This window comes from Pinus tabuliformis, chromosome 6 (assembly GCF_031772625.1).
Source record: "Pinus tabuliformis cultivar Carrire ecotype Pingquan chromosome 6, CPIR1, whole genome shotgun sequence".
Taxonomy (NCBI): domain Eukaryota; kingdom Viridiplantae; phylum Streptophyta; class Pinopsida; order Pinales; family Pinaceae; genus Pinus; species Pinus tabuliformis.
The window spans coordinates 558,687,786-558,707,301 of record NC_142292.1 but is presented as its reverse complement, the minus strand read 5'-3'; the positions used below and the strand labels follow the sequence as shown (position 1 = coordinate 558,707,301).

Genomic DNA, 19,516 nt, shown 5'->3' with positions numbered 1-19,516 from the left:
AATTTCTCATGAAAAACAAGTCTAAAAATGCAGTGTTGTTGTGTAGTACTTGCCTCTTATGCAAAAATTAATTCACAACCGAAGTTATTGATGGCAAAAGTTTTGAGAGAGAGAGAGAGAGAGAGACTTAAGAAATGGCATTATGTTGTGCAAAGTTATGACACTTGGTGATCCAGATTTAAATAGGAAAGCAACAAATTACAGATATAACCATACGTACAGAGATGCAGTAGAAATAATACTTCATTTCATTACTGTAAAACACTGAAATATGCTTACAAACAGAAATGGAAATAAACTAGCTAGGGCGATGGTAGCTTATCTCTGAGAAGTGACGTGGCGCATACATGCCTCTGAATTGTCTTACAATGAGGCTCGAAGGCCTATTTATTGTTGAAAAACAATGGAAAACCTTAAACATCCAAAAACCTCACCCTAGGAGATGAAGCGTCAAACTATGGGCCACGTTTTGGGTAAATTGGCACATCAACTTCTCGGGGTCGTAACTTTGGCATATGATCTTTGTTTGACGCGCACAATACCTCGTTAGAAAGATCTATCCGAGGACTACAACTTTTGGAAGAGCAACATAGGACCATCAACCTATGTTTCTCTCAGTTTTCCCAAAAAACGTCGTTTAGGGCCTCAAAACGGCTCCAGAAGTTCAGGACCCGAAAAACTGCTAAAAATAGTAAACTGTGCTACAATTAAGGAAACTGAAAAACTAAAAGAAACAATGTTGGGGGTCCAAGTGGAATTGGTGAGTGGCCACCAATATCCACCTAGATCATTCCTCCCCCCTTAGGAAGCAATGGTCCCCATTACGTTGAGTTCCTCCATGAGATGAGGAAACTTCTATTGAACTTGGTCCCTGATGAGCCACTTGCCCTGGTGAAGGAGTTGGCCTGCTTTGACAACTCGATACAATTGGATCTTCTGTTGGCGAGTGTGCTTGATCTGTGTGTCCATGATCTGATCAATTTCATCTTGTTCCATGCATTCTGGATTTAACTTTGTAGGTGTGAGTTGTTCTGCAATGTCAGATGTGTCTAGTAATGGTGGAAAGTATGGCCGAAGGCGGTCCACATTGAACATTGGGTGCAGGCCAAGGAATGCGAGAATGATGAGCTCAAATGCATTGTCTCCCACAACCTTGGTAATAGTGTAAGGACCATATCAGAGTGGTATGGGTTTCCGATAGGCTCCGGTAAGGCGTTCCTTTTGCAAATGCAACCAGACTTTGTCGCCCACCTGAAACTTGTGTGGCACCCGATGTTGATCATGTCGTTGCTTGTACTTGGCATTTGATTTCTCCAGAATGTCGTGGACCTGTTGGCAAATATGTTGGATGTGCTCAATGAAGCTATTTGCCTTATCTGGTTTGGGCCGGGCATGAGCTAAATCTGCTTGAATAGCTACAAATGTCATGGCCACATCAATGGGACATAGTGGCTGGAATTTCAAGCCCACTTGAAAAGGGTTTTGGCCAATCGAGCTATGGAGAGCTCGGTTTATAGTTGTGCTGAACATAGGGGAGGCTCTCATCCCATGTGCGTGGATGCTTTAAGTTGTACATGCGCAGAATGTGTATGATCATCATGTTGACAACCTCTATATGGCCATCAATTTGGGGATGGAAGGCTGCAGACTTAGTGAGTTTGGTGTCCAGCATCGACCAGAGACTGGATCAAAATGTACTAAGGAACCTGTTGTCCCAATCTAAGATGATAGACTGGGGGATCCCAAAGTGTACCCACACTCATTCAAAGAAGAGTTTAGCAGTGGCTTCTGCTGTGATATTCTTCTTGTAGGCTGCCATAATGGCCATCTTCGAGAACCTGTCGATGACCACAAGAACAGAGTTGTTTCCATGCTTAGTAGAAGGAAGGCCCGACATGTAGTCCATTGAGATGGATTCCCAAGGTCGACTAGGGGTAGGCAGTGGGGTATAGAGGCCTTACTTCTTGATGGTCAATTTGGCAATGGCACAGGTAGTGCATGATCTGATGTACTTCCCGACATCCTGTCGAAGATTCGGCCAATAGAAATACTTTTGCAGAACTACCACCATTTTCTTGACCCCGAAATGCCCAGTGGCCCGACTGTAGTGTGCTTCCCAAATCATCTTGGCATGCTCACTTGAAGGAACAAAAAGGTGACCCATGTGGCATAACAGGGCATCCTAGAGGTGAAAATCTGGAACATGCTGACCCTCCAAGAGTGTCTGGTATGTGTGGTCGAATTCCGGGTCGCTTTTGTAGAGAAGTGGCCAATCAGAAGTCTTGTGCCCACAAGAGTTGAGCACGGTGGTTAACACCATGATCGGTGGTCGATTGAGGCAATCTACAACATTATTGGTGTTGCCCTTCTTATACTTGATATTCAAATGGAACTGTTGCAGGTATGTGGACCACTTCTGATGGCGATCATTCTGCAATTTCCCTTGGGTATGTATGAACTGTAGGGACCGGTGGTCTATGTGGATGACCATTTTCTTCCCTAAAATGTAATGCTTCCATTGTCGGCAAGCCTACACAATGGAATACATCTCTTTGTCATAAGTGGGATACTTTTGAACTGTGTCTAAAAGTGGCTCACTATGATATGCCACTGGATGCCCATGTTGAGTAAGGACTGCCCCAATAGCATAGTTAGAGGCATCTGCCTCGACCTCAAATGGTTGTTGCAAGTCTGGTAATGCGAGCACTGGTGTCGAGCAGAGGCGATGTTTGAACTCTGTGAATCCCTTATGTTGAGATTCATACCAAAAGAATTTTGCTTTCGCTCCTCCCTTGGTGACTTGACTCAAGGGCCAAGTGATATGAGAAAATCCCAACACGAACTTGCGGAAAAAGTTGGCAAGACCCAGAAAGTTGCGGAGCTCTGTCAGAGTGGTTGGAGATGGCCAATCCCGAATGACTTGGATCTTGGTTGGATCCACATGCAAGGGGTTCATCAATAATGTATCCCAAATACTGAACCTGGGTCATGCCAAAAGTGCATTTCTCCAAATTGGCACATAACTTGTATTGTCGCAGTGTTTGGAGAACCTGTCGGATGTGGTGGAGGTGCTCTTCCCAACTCTAGCTGAAGATCAAGATGTCATCCAAGTATACCACCACAAATGAGTTGGTGAATGGCTGCAAGATGTCATCCATTAACCTCATGAAGGTTGTAGGAGCATTTGTCAACCCGAAAGGAATAACCAACCATTTGAAAAGGCCCTAGTTGGCTTTGAAGGCAATCTTCCACACATCAGAGGGTTCGATTAGTACCTGGTGATATCCTGACTTCAAATCGATCTTGCTGAAATATTTTGCCCCATTTAGTTGGTCCAGGAGGTCATCAATTCGCACGATCGGGTACCTATTACAGACAGTGATCTTGTTCAGCGCCCGATAGTCAATACAGAGTCTCCAAGTCCCATCCTTCTTCTGCACCAACACGATCGGGCTCCCATAAGGCGATGAACTCGGACGAATGTGACCTTTCTACAATAACTCCTGAATCTGCCTCTTGATTTCATCGTTCTCCAGAACAGAGCGCCGATAGATTGGTCCATTGGGCAGTGGCACACCTGGGGTCAGATCGATGGAGTGATTGACCTGACAGTGTAGAGGAACCCCTGCAGAGGAGGTGAAGATGTCCTCGTACTCCTCCACGACCTTGTCCATCTGTAGTTGTCGTACGGAGGGGCCCTATCAGGAGGTCGTGGCCACCATCTTCTTCTTTCCTTGAGGGCGTATCATCAGGAAAACAAATTTCCCGATTTTGGAAATGAGCTTACTACATTGTTTTGTAGTAACCAAAGAGATGGAGGTAGGTGGTGCTACCTCCGGTATCCTGTACAACTTATTTCCCAAAGTAACAATAATAGCACGAGGCCTTGATTCATACACAACATGTCGCTTCCACAAGTATGGTTGGCCTAATAATACATCACAAACATCAAGGGGAGCAGTGTCACACAACAGGGATTTATGTTATATGGAAGGCGACACTGTTGGCTCACGTGAAGATCCCGTCCTTGGTGAAGCCACCTGATGGTGTACAGTTGTGGATGTGTTGTGGTCGGTAAGCCCAACCGCTTCATGACCTCTGCCGAAATGAGGTTATTTTGGCTCCTGCTGTCGACAATGAACTGTAGAGGGGAGCCCTTTACCCACATCTGGGAGTGGAAGAGGCATTCCTCCTCCTCTGGATCTTTAGGTTCCTCCTTCTGGATCTTCGTGGTGGCAACGGTGGCGTTGGGCTCCGCATCGATAATCTGCTTCCCTTTGTCATTCCCCTTGTTGGGTTCTGACTCCAAGTCGGAACATGCATCTGATTTTGAAACCTTTAGCTCGGCCACCAGTGACTACTTGGCCCGACACTCACTTGTGTTGTGAGTGGAGCTCTTATGGAACTCACACCACTTTCCCATGTCCTTTTTCGGCTTCGCGGCTCTGTTCTTTGCTTGCAGCTTTTGCGGGTTGTTTTGGGTTGCTCCGCCTTGGCTTTGTCCTTTGTTCTGCGGTTTGGGGGCACCTTTCCCTTGCTTTGGATTCGCAAATCCAAAGTCTCACTTCTTCTATTTAAACTTTTACTCGATCTTGATGACACATCGATATGCCATGTCGAGCGAGGAGATGTTCAGGAATTCTATTTCATCCTGGATGTACCTGTGCAGGCAACCGCAGTATTTGAGTACCAAATTCTTCTCTGAATCCTTGATACCCAACTTTGTGCGAAGGGTATGGAAAATATTGGTAAACTCTGACATGTCTTGGTCCGTTCCCTGCCACAGCGTGGTCCACTTTATGTATTGATCCTCATAGCTTCTGACAGGGTAGTACTGCTCCTTGATGGTAGCTCGGAATGAATTCCAAGTGGGTGCGGCTGAAAACAATGAGGCCATACTTTCATCCTTCTGCTCGCAGTAGGTTTCTCACCTGTCCTTAACGTGGGCGACGTCTTTGAGAAGAGCGAAAGTAATCTTTTCCCGACCAGAAAAATACCCTTCTAGTAGATTTAACCATTTATCTATGACGTTTGCATCTATCTAACCCTCAAATATGGGAATGTTAAAGTTAATTTGTACCTTAAAGGGTGTGGCGCTTCCAGAGTAGCTGCTGGAAGTAGATGTGTCGCCCCTAGGTAGCCGCTGAAGGATCTGGGCAAAGTTGTCCATCATTGTTTTCCTTTGTCGCTTGAGGGCCTCTTTGAGCAAGATTTTGATAGGATCTCCTGCCCGCTCGTCTTTCTTTTCATCCGCCATGGGAGGCTGTTGGGATTTGCGAGGTTGATCTTGCAAAGGTTCGACTAGTTCAAGCCCTAACTCCTTATATCCCGACCTCGTTGGGGACATGTAAAGAAAGACATAGAAAGAGCAGACCGCTCTGATACCACTAATTTGGATTTAAACAGGAACACAACAAATTACAGATATAACCATACATACAGAGATGCAGCAGAAATAATACTTCATTTCATTACTGTAAAATACTGAAATATGCTTACAAACAGAAATGGAAATAAACTAGCTAGGGCGATGGTAGCTTATCTCTGAGAAGAGATGTGGCGGCTACATGCCTCTAAACTATCTTATAATGAGGCTCGAAGGCCTATTTATTGTTGAGAAATAATGGAAAACCCTAAACATCCAAAAACCTAACCCTAGGAGATGAAGCGCCAAACTATGGGCCCCGTTTTGGGTAAATTGGTACATCAACTTCCCGGGGTCGTAACTTTGGCATATGATCTTTGTTTGACGTGCACAATACCTCGTTAGAAAGATCTATCCAAGGACTACAACTTTGGGAAGAGTAACATACGTTGGTCCGAGGACTACAACTTTGGGAAGAGTAACATACGTCGGTCCATGGACCCATGTTGCTCCCAGTTTTCCCAAAAAAACGTCGTTTAGGGCCTCAAAACAGCTCGGGAAGTTCAAGACCCGAAAAAACTACTAAAAATAATAAATTGTGCTACAATTAAGGAAACTGAAAGAAACAATGGTGGGGGTCCAAGTGGAATTGGCGGGTGGCCACCAATATCCACCTGGATCACTTGGTGAATAGAAACTTTTTTGGATTTTTTTATTTTTTTTATTTTTATTTTTTAATATAATCTCTATATCTCATAATTCAATTTAAAACCACATAAAAATGGTCATCAACCAATTAGAAGAAAAAACAATTTACATTTTTAAAAATGAAAAATTTAGTGTTGTGTATTACAATATTTTTTTACAATATTAAATGTCAAAGGACTTTGATCGAGGTGTTAGAAAATGCACCTCAGCTAATGAGCGACAGACTAGCCACCCCATCGTCACCCCAAGTTTGAAATGAGGAGGGGTTGTGGCCAATCAGACCCATGCTTTCACATGTTCCTTAAACTTTATGACTACTTAAATGATTTATTGTGGTAATTCCCCCACTTCAGATGCATTGTTTCAATGGTGAGATATAGTTTGGGCGAAGGTGACGAGATTGTGGGAAGGTCCTGGCCTTCCTAGCCAATCCCTTGATCCTCAGCCCAAGTCTATTACTGATTTTGCAGTCTACTCAGACAATTAGTCAACGTTTTTGGAAATATTTTTGTGTGGGCCCAAAGATTTCTTCATGCAATTGGATTTTCCTCAACACATGCAACCTCCTTCTGGCTCCTTGTTTCAGGTTTTCCCTATGGTATATTTTGGTTTGTCTCTAGTGTAACAGGTGCTTGGAATTCTCTTGGGGATGGGGATTTCTTTCGGTTCCATGGGAAGGAGCCTCATATCATCGTTTGGACAAGCAAGGCTTTTTGCCTCTTGTTCAAGCATGTTTCTTCTTTCACCCTTATTCCTTTCGCCTACCTCTACTCTCCCTTTTCTCCTACTTATCAATTAATTATTGGCTTTGTTTCCCGATCTTAGTTCTATGGGTCCCTACCTATATTTCTTGCTCTTGACTCTTGTTGGTGTGTAGCTTCTCTTTGGTTGCACCTTCTTCTCCTTCAGATGTTATTTTGTGCTAGCACATGCACCCTATATGGGGATTTCGTGGACGCGGTCTAGATCATAGGTCCAAAGCTAAAATTCGGGCTCAGTCTACTGTAACCTTATTCCATTCCTACTCATATCCAAGAAAAAATTTGTGACCTTAAAACAAGAGTCACCCAGGACAAACATGTGTAATCGGATTCAAAAATCCAGTAGATAGCCACTAATTAGCAAACAGACACAAAAAAATTATGGGGTCGTTGCAACCAATACTTCCATTTGATTACACTTTACTGGCAGATGAAAATGGTGTTGGGTCAGGTTCTCCAAAAGAAATAATAGGACCACAATGAGATCATTGTATTCATTAATGATATCCAACACGTCCAAAAGCACTTGTGCACCTGTCTGGTTAGTTTGGATGTTAATATAGGTGGATATTGGTTGCCACCTACCTATTCCACTTCGACACCCAACACTGTTCCCTTTCAATTTCCTGATTTCCAACATAGTTTCCTATTTCAGCAGGTAGTTTTTTGGGTCCTAAACTTCTGGAGTCCTTTTGAGGACCTAAATGACATTTTTTGGCAAACAAGAAAATTCAAGGTCGAAAGTTTTTTTCCTCGGATATACCTTTCTAATGGGCTATAGTGCGCGCCAAATGGAAACTGTATGCCAAAGTTGTGACCTCAAGAAGTTGACGTTCCAACTAACCCTGGTGGGTCCACAAGCTTTTGGTGCTTCATCTCCTAGGGTTAGGTTTTTGGATGTTTAGGGTTTTCCATTATTTCTTGATGATAAAAAGGCCTAAGAGAGTCATTGTAACTCGGTTCAAAAGGCATGTAATTGTCACATCTCTTCTCATGGATAAGCTACCATCACCTAAGCTAGTTTGTTTCCTTTCTACATGTAAACAATTTTCAGCAATTGATATTTATTAATTGAAGTTTTGTTTTGTTGTATCTTTATGTTCTTGTTAAATATGTATTTCCCAACTTATGTCCCAATTGAACGTTCTGGTCCATCCGTTTCGAGAATCTATCAAAGAAGTGCAAAGAATGTGTGAAATTCTCGTTTATGTACTTTTAACGCACGTTCGGTAAAAAAAAAATAGCACAATTTAACTAAAGGCCTACGGGGATATTTTTCCTGGTATATTTGGTTAAATTTTAAAATCTGAGATTTAATTACATTGAAATTACAATTTCATATCTTAATCTTCATGGAATAATTGAGGATAAATTCTCAAAAACCAATAACCAAGTTGAGATGTATATTATTAAAGATAAGGGGATTAAAGATATCATTGTTATGGGAGATTCACTACTTACGATCCACTATCTCATTAACAGGAGTTTCTCGAAGGATAACTCTCTTGCTTTGGTGCTTCAAAGAATTAGAAAATTGGTTGCATGCTTTCATACCAAGGAGTTCTATCGTATTCTTAGAATCAATCACATGGATGTTGATATGCAAGCAAATAAAGTTTGCAGCTATTGTTCTATCCCCTAGCAATTATTGTCCTATCCCATAAAGTTATATGGATCCTAGGATCTTGTACCCCCCTTGGTCCCTCCCCTATTTGGGATATAGTTTTTATGATAATAACCTAGCCTTCCCAACCCAATTCTATATATCCCCTTCACCCAATTTCCCCTATTCGAGGCTCTTCATAAACTTCACATCTATTTCGTTGGATCAAAGGTATTTTATTAGGATTAGGTTTATCATCCTCCATGATGTGGCATCGTATGGAAAATGTCGTCATGCATTTAGCTCCCCTCTATCTCGCATGCATAATATCACTATAATCATTTGTCTTAGCCTTGGAATTTCCTTCCTCTCAGAATCATGATGCCTCTCTTCGAGAGGTGTACTAGGAAATTTATTATTCAGTTGATGAGGAACGTGTGGATTGACAGGGGAACGAGTGATAAATCCAGCCTTCGCCTTGCCTCTATTCCATTCATATTTAAGTTCGCATTCAAGTTTGCTCCATCATCTTCGTGGTCTGCCAACCTATATGTGCTTTTGTATTTAGATTTAATTGTGGCATCCATAAGTCCAAATTTATGGAAGCTCTATGAAGTTCTCTGGTCTTGGTATCAAACACTCCTTCTCTATGTGGTGAAGTTGGGGGTTAGACACTCCAATTCTTGGGAATTATAGAGGACGGGACTCATTGGCTCTGAAACAACCCTGACAACACCTTGGCTACCCAATTCTAGAGTCCTTTGGCATGTTTTGGTCCTCAAGCAAGAAGGTAACTCTTTGCATTATGCTTTCAATTTGGAACTTTGCAATCTCTATGGTTTGGATGGAAATTCATGTGAAGAAGGCTCCTCCCTTTGCGCTATGGGTTTCAACCTCTCTAGTTTATTGAAGGGGTTCGAGGCTATGTTGGACATCATTCTAGCAGTACCTTGTCTACCCATCTTAGGAGCCCTTTGGACAGTTTTGGTTCGTGGGCAAGGAGGTAAATCATTGTCTTTTGTATTAAAGTTGAATTTTGACACCCTTTATGGTTTGACTGGGATTTTGTATGTCCATCATTCTTTCATTTGCGCTTTGGGATTCAATAATTTGAGGTTTGTGAAGTGGTATAGGGCTCAATTGGTGAAGCTTGCGCCTGAATTCCCCTCATCCCAAAACCTTTTAGCCAAGCATCTTCCTCTTGTGGTCAACTTGGAGTGCCCTGGGTGGCATCCTTCTTGTATTTGCATCTACTGTGGTCTCTATTTGAGTGCTTTCATGAATTTTGACATTAATTTGGAGACCTCTTCAGCGACAAGCCCCTCCACATATTGTTTGTATGCTCATGATGCCCTCCATAGAGTCGACTATGATTTGCAAGTAAAACCCTGCCAATTGTATCATTCACAGTTGAAACTCACTAACTAGTTGTTGGCTCTCCAACGTCATATCTCTCGCCTAGAGGATGAAATGGATGTGCTCTGAGGCATAATTATGGAATGTAAACTCAGCTGAGATTTTCCTGCAGGACAAGATCAGCTCCAGGTGGACCCAGGTGAGCAAGAGATTGACCTCAATAGGCTAGCGATGGAAAATGACTACTTTTCATTATGATAATTGGACAGTCTATGTGTATTTTTCTCCTTCTACAATTTTGTAAACTCTATGTAAATGGGCCTATAGTTAGTCTACTAGTGTCTTTCCATGTAATGGACAGGTAGTCACTTCAAACTCTGGTTCATCCTGAAAATTAGCATTATAATCTCCTGAGTATTTGCTGTGTATGGGCGCAAACTTAATACGAAAAGTACTCATTTATGTTTAAAAACAAAAATTACAATTACAATCTCATATCACTAGAGTTGTGATTTAAATGTTTGTAAACTAGAAATTACACCAGATGTTGCAAAGGAAACGTCGTAAGGCATAAATTCAAGAAGCATTATGACATATAAAAAACCATTGAAGATAGAAATTAGTAAACAAAATGTCATTCAAAGGTAAAAATTAGGTTAAGAAGGTTCAGGAACTACAAGGGTAGAGCTGCCTCTAAACAAGAAGCCTAACTAAGGTCTTCTTCCTATTTCAATTTACCAAAAAGGCTAATGTCCATTAAGTTAATACCACAGACCTTGGGTGTGTAAAAATACTCGATTGTGTTTCTCAACGTGAAGAGAGTTACTTGGTGACGTGGATGGCCCAACTTTTCTATCCAATGTGGGTAGAGTTGCCCCACCTTCCATGCAATCCTGACCATTCCTCGAAGCCATTTTCTACATGGATTGGAGGGTTTACCTGCCATGAGTCTTCACAAATTTTAACTCAACTTTGTTGTCCAGTGTGGGTAGAGTTGCCCCACCTTCCATGAAATCCTGGACTTTCCTCAAAGCCATTTTCTACATGGATTGGAGGGTTTACCTGCCATGAGTCTTCACAATTTTTAACTCAGCCCTAGAAAGGGGTTTTCTTCTTCAACAACCTTTCCAAGTACTAGAAGGAATTTGTCTTCCTCTGGGAGGGGGATAAGATGCTGAAACAATAATTAGTGAAGTACAACCACCTCCCAACTACATGCTTTTAGTGTAAAGTCTAGATGACAAAATCTAGGACTATCAGCTGATGATGGCCCAGCATACCACCTGCACACAAAGTCTTGAACCTGTCACCCAAGATATCCAAGCTCAAAGTGGTTCTTCAACCCTTAATAAAATTGACAGTGAAAGGGAGAAAGTAGTTTGGAAAAAAAAAGAATAAAAATAAAAATGGTTCTTTAAAGGCTCATGTTGCCAAAGCCCAGGGCTATCAGTTGATGATGGCCTAGCATACCACCTGCACACAAAGTCTTGAACCTGTCACCCAAGCTATCCAAGCTCAAAGTGGTTCTTCAACCCTTAATAAAATTGACAGTGAAAGGGAGAAAGTAGTTTGGAAAAAAAATAAGAATAAAAAGCAAAATGGTTCTTTAAAGGCTCATGTTGCCAAAGCCCCTACTGCAGGTGTCTCCAATAAGCGCCCACCCAAAAAAAATGGCTCACCCCACCTTGATGCCTTCCTCACAATGTGATGGTCATAGAGCTTGCTCTCTGCCCCTCTGCTCAACCCATTGATTAAAGACTCAACTAATGGTCTTCTAAAGAGGCCAATATCACCACCTTGGACCATTGATTTGCATAAATAACTGAAATTCAAACCCCTACAGATTTTGGAAGGCCTTAAAGATAATGAGGAGGAGATGGCAGACATCCCTGCCTTTTCTCAATGAAGTTACGTCATGGAACATCTAGGGCATGTCTGACTTCACAGAAAACACACATTCTAGTTCAAAGCTCGCTTAGCATTGAGTGAGCTTCTATTTTTGTCTACAAGAAGTTGAAGTTACAAAGTCAAAGAACAAGATGGATTGGAGGATTTACTTGCCATGAGTCTTCATAAATTTTAACTCAACACATGTGCATGAACAAACGAACATTCTTGTGGGCACATGATTCTAATGGCCCCAATGCCACTTTTCGGGTCATCATCTACATTCTTGTAGGCACATGATTCTAATGGCTCCATTGCCACTTTTCAGGTCATCATCTTCATGTGAGTGCCCTTAGTGGATTCTCACTTGTTTTTCAATTGTGCATAATCATTCTTAAGGTCTCATTATAGAATTTCTCACAACATTTCTTCATACACTTTATGCAAGGTGTTTTCTCATTAGTCTACATAGTTTATTTCATTTTCCACACATGAGTTATGTGATTCCACAACTACTTAACATTTGATTTGTGGAAAGCTAGTGCAAGAAAACCCATGAGGTGTAGACCAACCACTTGGTGTCAATGGGGTTTAGTCATCTCCAAGTTTGGGGTTCAAACCTCATGGGGGGGATCGAGGATGAAAGCCACTTTAGAGGAAGATATTAATATACCTTATAAGTAACTTTATTTCTCTTTTTCAATTTTGTCTAATTATTTTATTTAATCATACATTTTTCTATAATTTTATTAATTATAATATTTCTCATATATATAATATTATGATAATACAATTTTTATTTTATATAAAGTAATTCAACAACTATCTAATTAAGTTATTACTTTTTAAAATATTATATTATTTTTAATTTATGAATTTAATTATAATAAATTTAACTAATTATTAAATTTTACATTCAAAGAAATCAAAAACTTATAAGTTATATTATAATATCATTTTTTTTGTTTTTCGATGTAATAACTCACAAAAACTCATAGTTTATTTATTATTTTTTTAATATATCTCTACTTTTTCAATTTAGTAATAATTATTATTAATTTACAATAATTTAAAGAAATAAAAACTTTATAATTGAGTTACTAATAAATGATAATTACATAATATTTATAATTTATTTAAACAAAATTTTAAGTTCTTTTACTTCAATAGTTATAATTGATATCTAGGGGTATATCTCTTATCTCATAAACGATGGGCTTTAAATAAAAGCATGTAGGCTTCCACATACTATTTAGTATTTAGCTTAACTATAACTTTAAAAATAGATTATTACTATTATTATTAAAAACATTTGAATCTTAAAATAACATCTATAAAATAATAATTTATTTAAACTACACATTTTCTAAAATATATTAGTTTTCACTAAATCAACACATATATTATATATATAAATATTCTATTATATTACACTCATAATAAATTTTCAATACAATTAATAATAAAAATAAATAATTATACATTATCAAAACATTATCATTACAATATCCAAACTCTACATTAAATATCAAATAATTATCTATATTATTTAAAACATAATAATATATTTATATAAATAAATTATAACAATTATTTATATATATTATAAATAAATATGATATTTGCACTATATTTTTTAATTAAAAAACACAAAACCTAAAAAATTATATATGAATATGATATATACACTATCATTTTATTAAAAATCACAAAACTTAAAACTTAAAAATAGTCAAAATTGTGCTATTATTTTTACAACTTTTACCAAATCCCCGTAACAAATTACAAGCAAAGCCAATCCTTTTACACAATAACTTTCTTATTATTTTAAGACAAATAGATTTATATATACGTTTACTCATTTATATGTTAAAACCGTTGCCTAGAACCCATGGGTGACGGAGGTATCATGGCTGGCTTTTGCCTCGATCCACACTGGGGTTGCCCGCCATTTCATTTGTCACTTGGGCATTCAAACCTGTATTCGCCGAAGTTGCCGAGGGGAGTGACTAAGCACCAAAATCAATGCAAAACCTTATCTGCTCCCAATTGCATACAATGAAGCAAAGAGAGTCGAATGGCCACAATGAACAATGCAACTGCCCCGATTGCGAAGACGACACCTGTAGCAGCAACTCCAATGATCAAAATTGTCGAGATTTTTTTCCTTGCAGAGGCTGTAGGAGCGGAACAATTTTGCTGGCCACAATGAACAATCCAATAGCCACAATTGCGAAAACAACGCCTGTAACAATCCAATGCTTCGTCTAACAACTGCACCATCTTTTTTATGCTGCGACTTGGAAAACAATTTTCTCTGTAACAGGCGAGGCCTTTCAAATGGGGTGATATCATTGTGTTTTCAGCGTGAAAAAAGCGGTATGTTGATTGTATTAATAAAAAATATAAAAAAAATCGTGTACAATATTCGTGATACGTCAACAGTTCTGATAGGAGAATTATGAAACCATGGAACGCATGGTGACGAGTATATGAAGCTAGACCAAAAAACTGAAACATAGAAAGTGGTGACAATAAACAGACTTATTTGTGGGAATTGTTGGTCCATAAAATAGTATAATTAACAGCATATGTGATAGTCATAGGTAGGAGGATAGAAAACTTATCTGATTGACATCACAAAATTTGGAAATGTGTACCCGTGATAGTGAAATCTTGGATCTGGCAGGCGCAGTTGTCCACAGTAATCTGCAGTCTCCATATGCCCGGCGGTGATGTGAGTCCCTGCTTAGACAGAGAGTCTGCTCTTCGATTTTTCCCTCTGGGAATATGGGAAATGTTGTAGTCCGTCCTGGTGCGCCACCAATCCATAATCCAGTTTAACCAGCCTGAAAGATGTATATTTCTAATTCGGCTTTTGGATAGCACATGATCGATGGTGACTTTGGAGTCTCCATATATGTGGAGGTATTTGATGCCAAGGAAATCAGAGAAAGCAATGAGACCAGCGAGGGCCATAATCTCTGCTTTGCTATTTGTACCAGGACCTCCTTTCCAATAGATATCATATGATTGACCTTCTTCCGGAATAATGTGTATCCCATAGGCACAATTGTTCCGCTGGGCTGCACCATCAAAAAAAGCAATTGGATAATCATAGAGATCATTATGTATCAGGTTCCTTCGTTGTTTGACTGTGGGTTGTTGTGGCTAAGCAATAGCTTCATATAACGAAAGTATGGATTCATAGACAGAAAAAATAGGGTCCTTTATGGATTCAAAAATTATATGGTTTCACCATTTCCAGATGGTCCAAATAGTAACCAAAGGAAGTGGCCTCCACATGTAGCGCATGTTGCTCCATGCATAAAAGGCATCGCAGATGGAAGGGGCGTTGACCATATCGAAACCAAAACGTGAAGCCAAGAGCTGCCAGATTCTATTGGATTGTGGACATTGAAGAAAATTGTGTAGGTTATTTTCAGAATTTATACCACAGAGTGAACAGATAGCAGGCCCATGCCACTGACGCTTCTGTAGATTTTCCCAGGTAAGGTTCCTGCCATAAAATACCAGCCAAGCGAAAATAATAATTTTTGTTGGGCAGCCCGATTTCCATAATGCAGGCGGAAATGTCTTTTCGCTCGAGTCCCCATTCGAGAGTAGAATCTGAAGGTAAATGTGCCTGGCGCTTACCACAGAATATCCGCCAAGACCTCTCCAACTGATACTGTCTTTTTCCATCGATCGATATATGCCGGAGAAAAGTAAGGACTGGGCGACGACGTTCCATTGTGTAGCCAGAGCCTCGAGGAGATTTAAATCTGCAGCGGATTTCCATATCGAGGAACCACCGTCCTATCTTTTAATAACGCTAGCCTAGAAAAAATATCCCTTGTTGTGCAGATGTCTCAGAAGTTGAGGAGAGATATGGATCGGCCCACTCATACCAGCAAATTCATCAATGCCGATGATGATCTTGGATCCTGAATGGAAATTCCAAATCAAGTTTTTTCGGACAAACGGAAACATTCTTTTGAACCCCCTCCAGATGATAGAACCACTGTTGGCACCGAAAGTGGATTGTCTGTACCAGTATATAATGTCGTGACCATACAAATATTTGGCCTTGACAGTTTTACTCCATAGTGATTCCCCCGAAAGTGTATTCCACATGGTTTTACACAGCAGCGCTTTACGGAAAGAATGTAAATTCATTAAGCCCCAACCTCCCATGGATTTTGGGCGGGACAACTTTTCAAGTTTACATAGATGAAATTTGGTCTTTTCCTTATGGCCGCCCCAAATGAAATTTGATATCATGCTGTTTAGACAGTTGATAATAGAAGACAAGATATAGAATAATAGAACCCATAAGACCATGATTTGGACCAACACGGCTTGGGCAAGAGTGGCACGTCCTTCGATTGACAAACTTCTGGATTCCCATGATGATATCTTCCTGTAGAAACAGTCTGCAATCCACGACCAGTCAGACCCTCCCCGATAGGCATCGCCTTGATGTGGAATAAATCAACAAGGTATGTGATCACCTCTCCATTCGTATCAGCTACGTGGAAAGATGACTTAGTGTCGTTTATGTATAGGCCGGTGGCTCTCTGGAATCTTTCTAGTGTATAGAAAAGACATTCCCAAGTAGATCTGCACAGCATGGCCGACAAGAGGATATCGTCCACAAATAGGGAGTGAGACATGGAAATCTCCTTGCAGATTGGAAGAGGCAGATATCTCCTTTGTTGGATAGCAATTTTAATGTGTAAGCTCAAAGTTTCCATGACCAGGATGAAGATAAGTGGAGATAGGGAGCAGCCCTGGCGAAGTCCCCTGGCCGATTTGAAAAACGGAGTTGGCTCACCGTTAATGAGAACTGCAAAATTTACATCCACAATACAGGCCATGACCCATCGAATGCATCTGACATCAAGCCCTATCTTTGCTAGAAGACATCTTATAAAAACCCAGCTCACACAGTCGTATGCCTTCTTTAAGTCGATCTTTAATAGGGCCGCATCAAGTTTCCTGCAATGCATAGAGTGCAAGCATTCCTGGGTGAGAGCCACCACGTCAAGAATGTTTCTGTTTTTTAGGAAGCCGTGTTGTTCTGAGGACAGGTGCTGAGAAAGAGTATCCCTGATGCGCATTGCAATGATCTTTGAAATGATCTTGTACAATACGTTGCACAATGATATGGGCCGGAAGTCAGCAAAGGTGGATGTGCATATTTTCTTAGGGATAAGGGCAATAAATGTAGAGGAAATCTTCTGACTGATGGTGCCCCGCTTCCTCAAATCCTCGACCATCTTGAGGATATCATCCTTAAAAAGATCAAAGAAATGGATGAAGAAATCGATGGTCCACCCATCCGGCCCGGGGCACTTATCCTTCTGAAATGATTTTTCTTCTTCAGTAACCTCAGCAAATAGTGCATTGTTCCGTGCTTCATCAAACATAATGGGAAAAGGATCTATGCCCCACATAACATCCTCAATATCGGATGCAGATACAGCACTGTAAGCCCTTTTAAAATACTTAACAGCTTCCCCGGAGATGGCCTTCTGCGTGGAGAGTGTTCTTCCCTGTTCATCCTTGATAGTCCAGATGGCATTTGTTTCTCTCCTCTTATTTGCAAATCTGTGGAAATACCTGGTGTTTTTATCACCTTCACGAATCCATAAAGCTCGGCTCTTGAGTCTCCACGTCTCTTCTTCTTGCTTTAATATCTGTTGTTTTCTTTTTTCTAAAGCCCAGATCCGGATTCTAGTGGAGGTCGCCAAGGGGGGATTTTTAAGGAGGGCATTCAGTTGTTCTAATTCCAAATTTAAATCCGTTAGCTCCTTTTTATTAGACGCAGCCTTCGCCTTTTGCCATTTCTTAACCTCCATACGAAGAGCTTGAAGGCGGTCGATGAAACTCCAAGGAGATTCAATAGGCAGATTGGTAGAATGCACCCAAGTATCCTTTATAAATGTGTTGAAACTGTCATTGGCTAACTAGGTACGATTGAATTTGAAAGGGTATCTTCCACGGCGCTGCTCCTGTTTCCATTGTATGATTATGGGCTGATGATTAGATATAAAGGCTGGGAAAATATTCATAGATGGCGGCCCATATTTATCAAGCATTCGCTCATGTAACATGAATCTGTCGATTCTTTTTGCGAGATAAGCACTGTTGGACCGTCCATTGTCCCAGGTAGGACCATTATCAACCGGCAGAAGATCAATGAAATTATTTTGGAAAATGGATTCCCGGATATGTCTTCCCATAGGGTCGAAAATCCTGCCTTTACCCCATATCTCGTCACAACAAAGAGCACAGTTAAAGTCGCCGCCAATAATCAATGAGTCAATCTCAAGAAGTTCAGAAGAAAGCAGATAATTCCATAATGGAGTCCGATGCCTGTAAGGCGCATATATATTCAATATGTGGATGGGTTCATGGGACCCCCAAACATGAACCAGCACAAGGATGCCAGCAAAGCATTGAAAGGCAGCAGCAGAAATCCATCTGGGGTTCCATAATACAGCCAAACCACCTGACATGCCCACAGCGTTGGATGCAACCATGTGCCAAGACGGGAGCATACGTCTGAAGTATGAGATGGTTTGAGCACAGTCATGCATGGTTTCCTGAATGAGAATCATACTAGGATTCGAGGAAGCAAAAAGATGTTTGAGGGCCAAGAATTTCGGTTCATCACCAAGGCCTTGAATATTCATGGATAGAATATCAATCATTTTGGATCCACTATGCGCTGGCATGCTCTAAGAGGCCCAGGTGGAACATAACAATATTCTTAATCTCAACAGCTCCTGAATTTGAGAATGAAAGACCGATCCTAGGGTCAAAATTAAGAGCAAGATTTGAGGCAATTCTATGCAGCGAGAAAAACGGTGAGGAAAAAAACATAAGAAACTAACATAAGCTAAGTATTATGTTTTTTATCCTAACTATTAATTTAAGGGTCTGGAACTTTTCAATCGTCTAACATCTGATCAAATGGTTCAGACAAGTACACGGTGGCAGTTGGGAGAGTTGATTTTAGAAGGGAACGCCTTACTACGTAAAAATATAAATTGGGATTTTGAATAATTAATTATTCATATTATTAATCTTTATTTCATAATATTTTTAAAATAGTTTTAATTATTAAACAAAGAACTCTATAAAAAATCATATTTTAAATCATTAATAATTAAGTTAGGTAAAAAAAAAACTATTTAATTGAATATTATAATTAAATTGTCAATTAGATGGTTGGTAGAAATATTGTTATCTTCTTTACCTAGGTAATTCTTGCATGTGAAATGTTGAACTCCTAATAAATATTTATTATACTGATTCCAACTTTTATTGTCTAAGGAGTCCCTAAGAATCTAAACATGTATATTCCTCATATGGAATATAAATAAATTTCTCATGAAAAACAAGTCTAAATATGCAATGTTGTTGTGTACCTGCCTCTTATGCAAAAAGGAGTCCCTCAAGAATCTAAACATGTATATTCCTCATATGGAATATAAATAAATTTCTCATGAAAAACAAGTCTAAAAATGCAGCGTTGTTGCGTAGTACTTGCCTCTCATGCAAAAATTAATTCACAACTGAGCATCACCCGATGCAATGAGTGCTAAGTGAACTATTCAAAAATCATGAGAAATTAGTCAGTTACGACTACCTCTCATGGAAATGGTCATACGTGAAATGACTTACTTAATGCAGTTGAATCCCAAAAATGATATCTAATATAATGCACTGCGTAAACCCCCATACTTAAACTGAAGTTATTGATGGAAAAATGTTTTGAGAGAGAGAGAGAGACTTAAGAAATGGCATAATGTTGTGCAAAGTTAT

General features: G+C 39.9%; 1 protein-coding gene across 1 annotated transcript; it reads right to left on the bottom strand.

Annotated features, from left to right (window-relative positions):
- Positions 1-17,652: 17,652 nt before the first annotated feature.
- LOC149259734 (uncharacterized) lies at positions 17,653-18,228 on the bottom strand. Its single transcript, XM_089455071.1, has one exon. It carries the CDS (start codon positions 18,226-18,228, stop codon positions 17,653-17,655), a length of 576 nt encoding a protein of 191 aa, XP_089311197.1.
- Between the last annotated feature and the right edge of the window lie 1,288 nt (positions 18,229-19,516).

Coding starts and splice junctions, on each gene's coding strand:
- LOC149259734 (XM_089455071.1), bottom strand. CDS start 18,228: ATGGTTGCATCCAACGCTGTGGGCATGTCAGGTGGTTTGGCTGTATTA.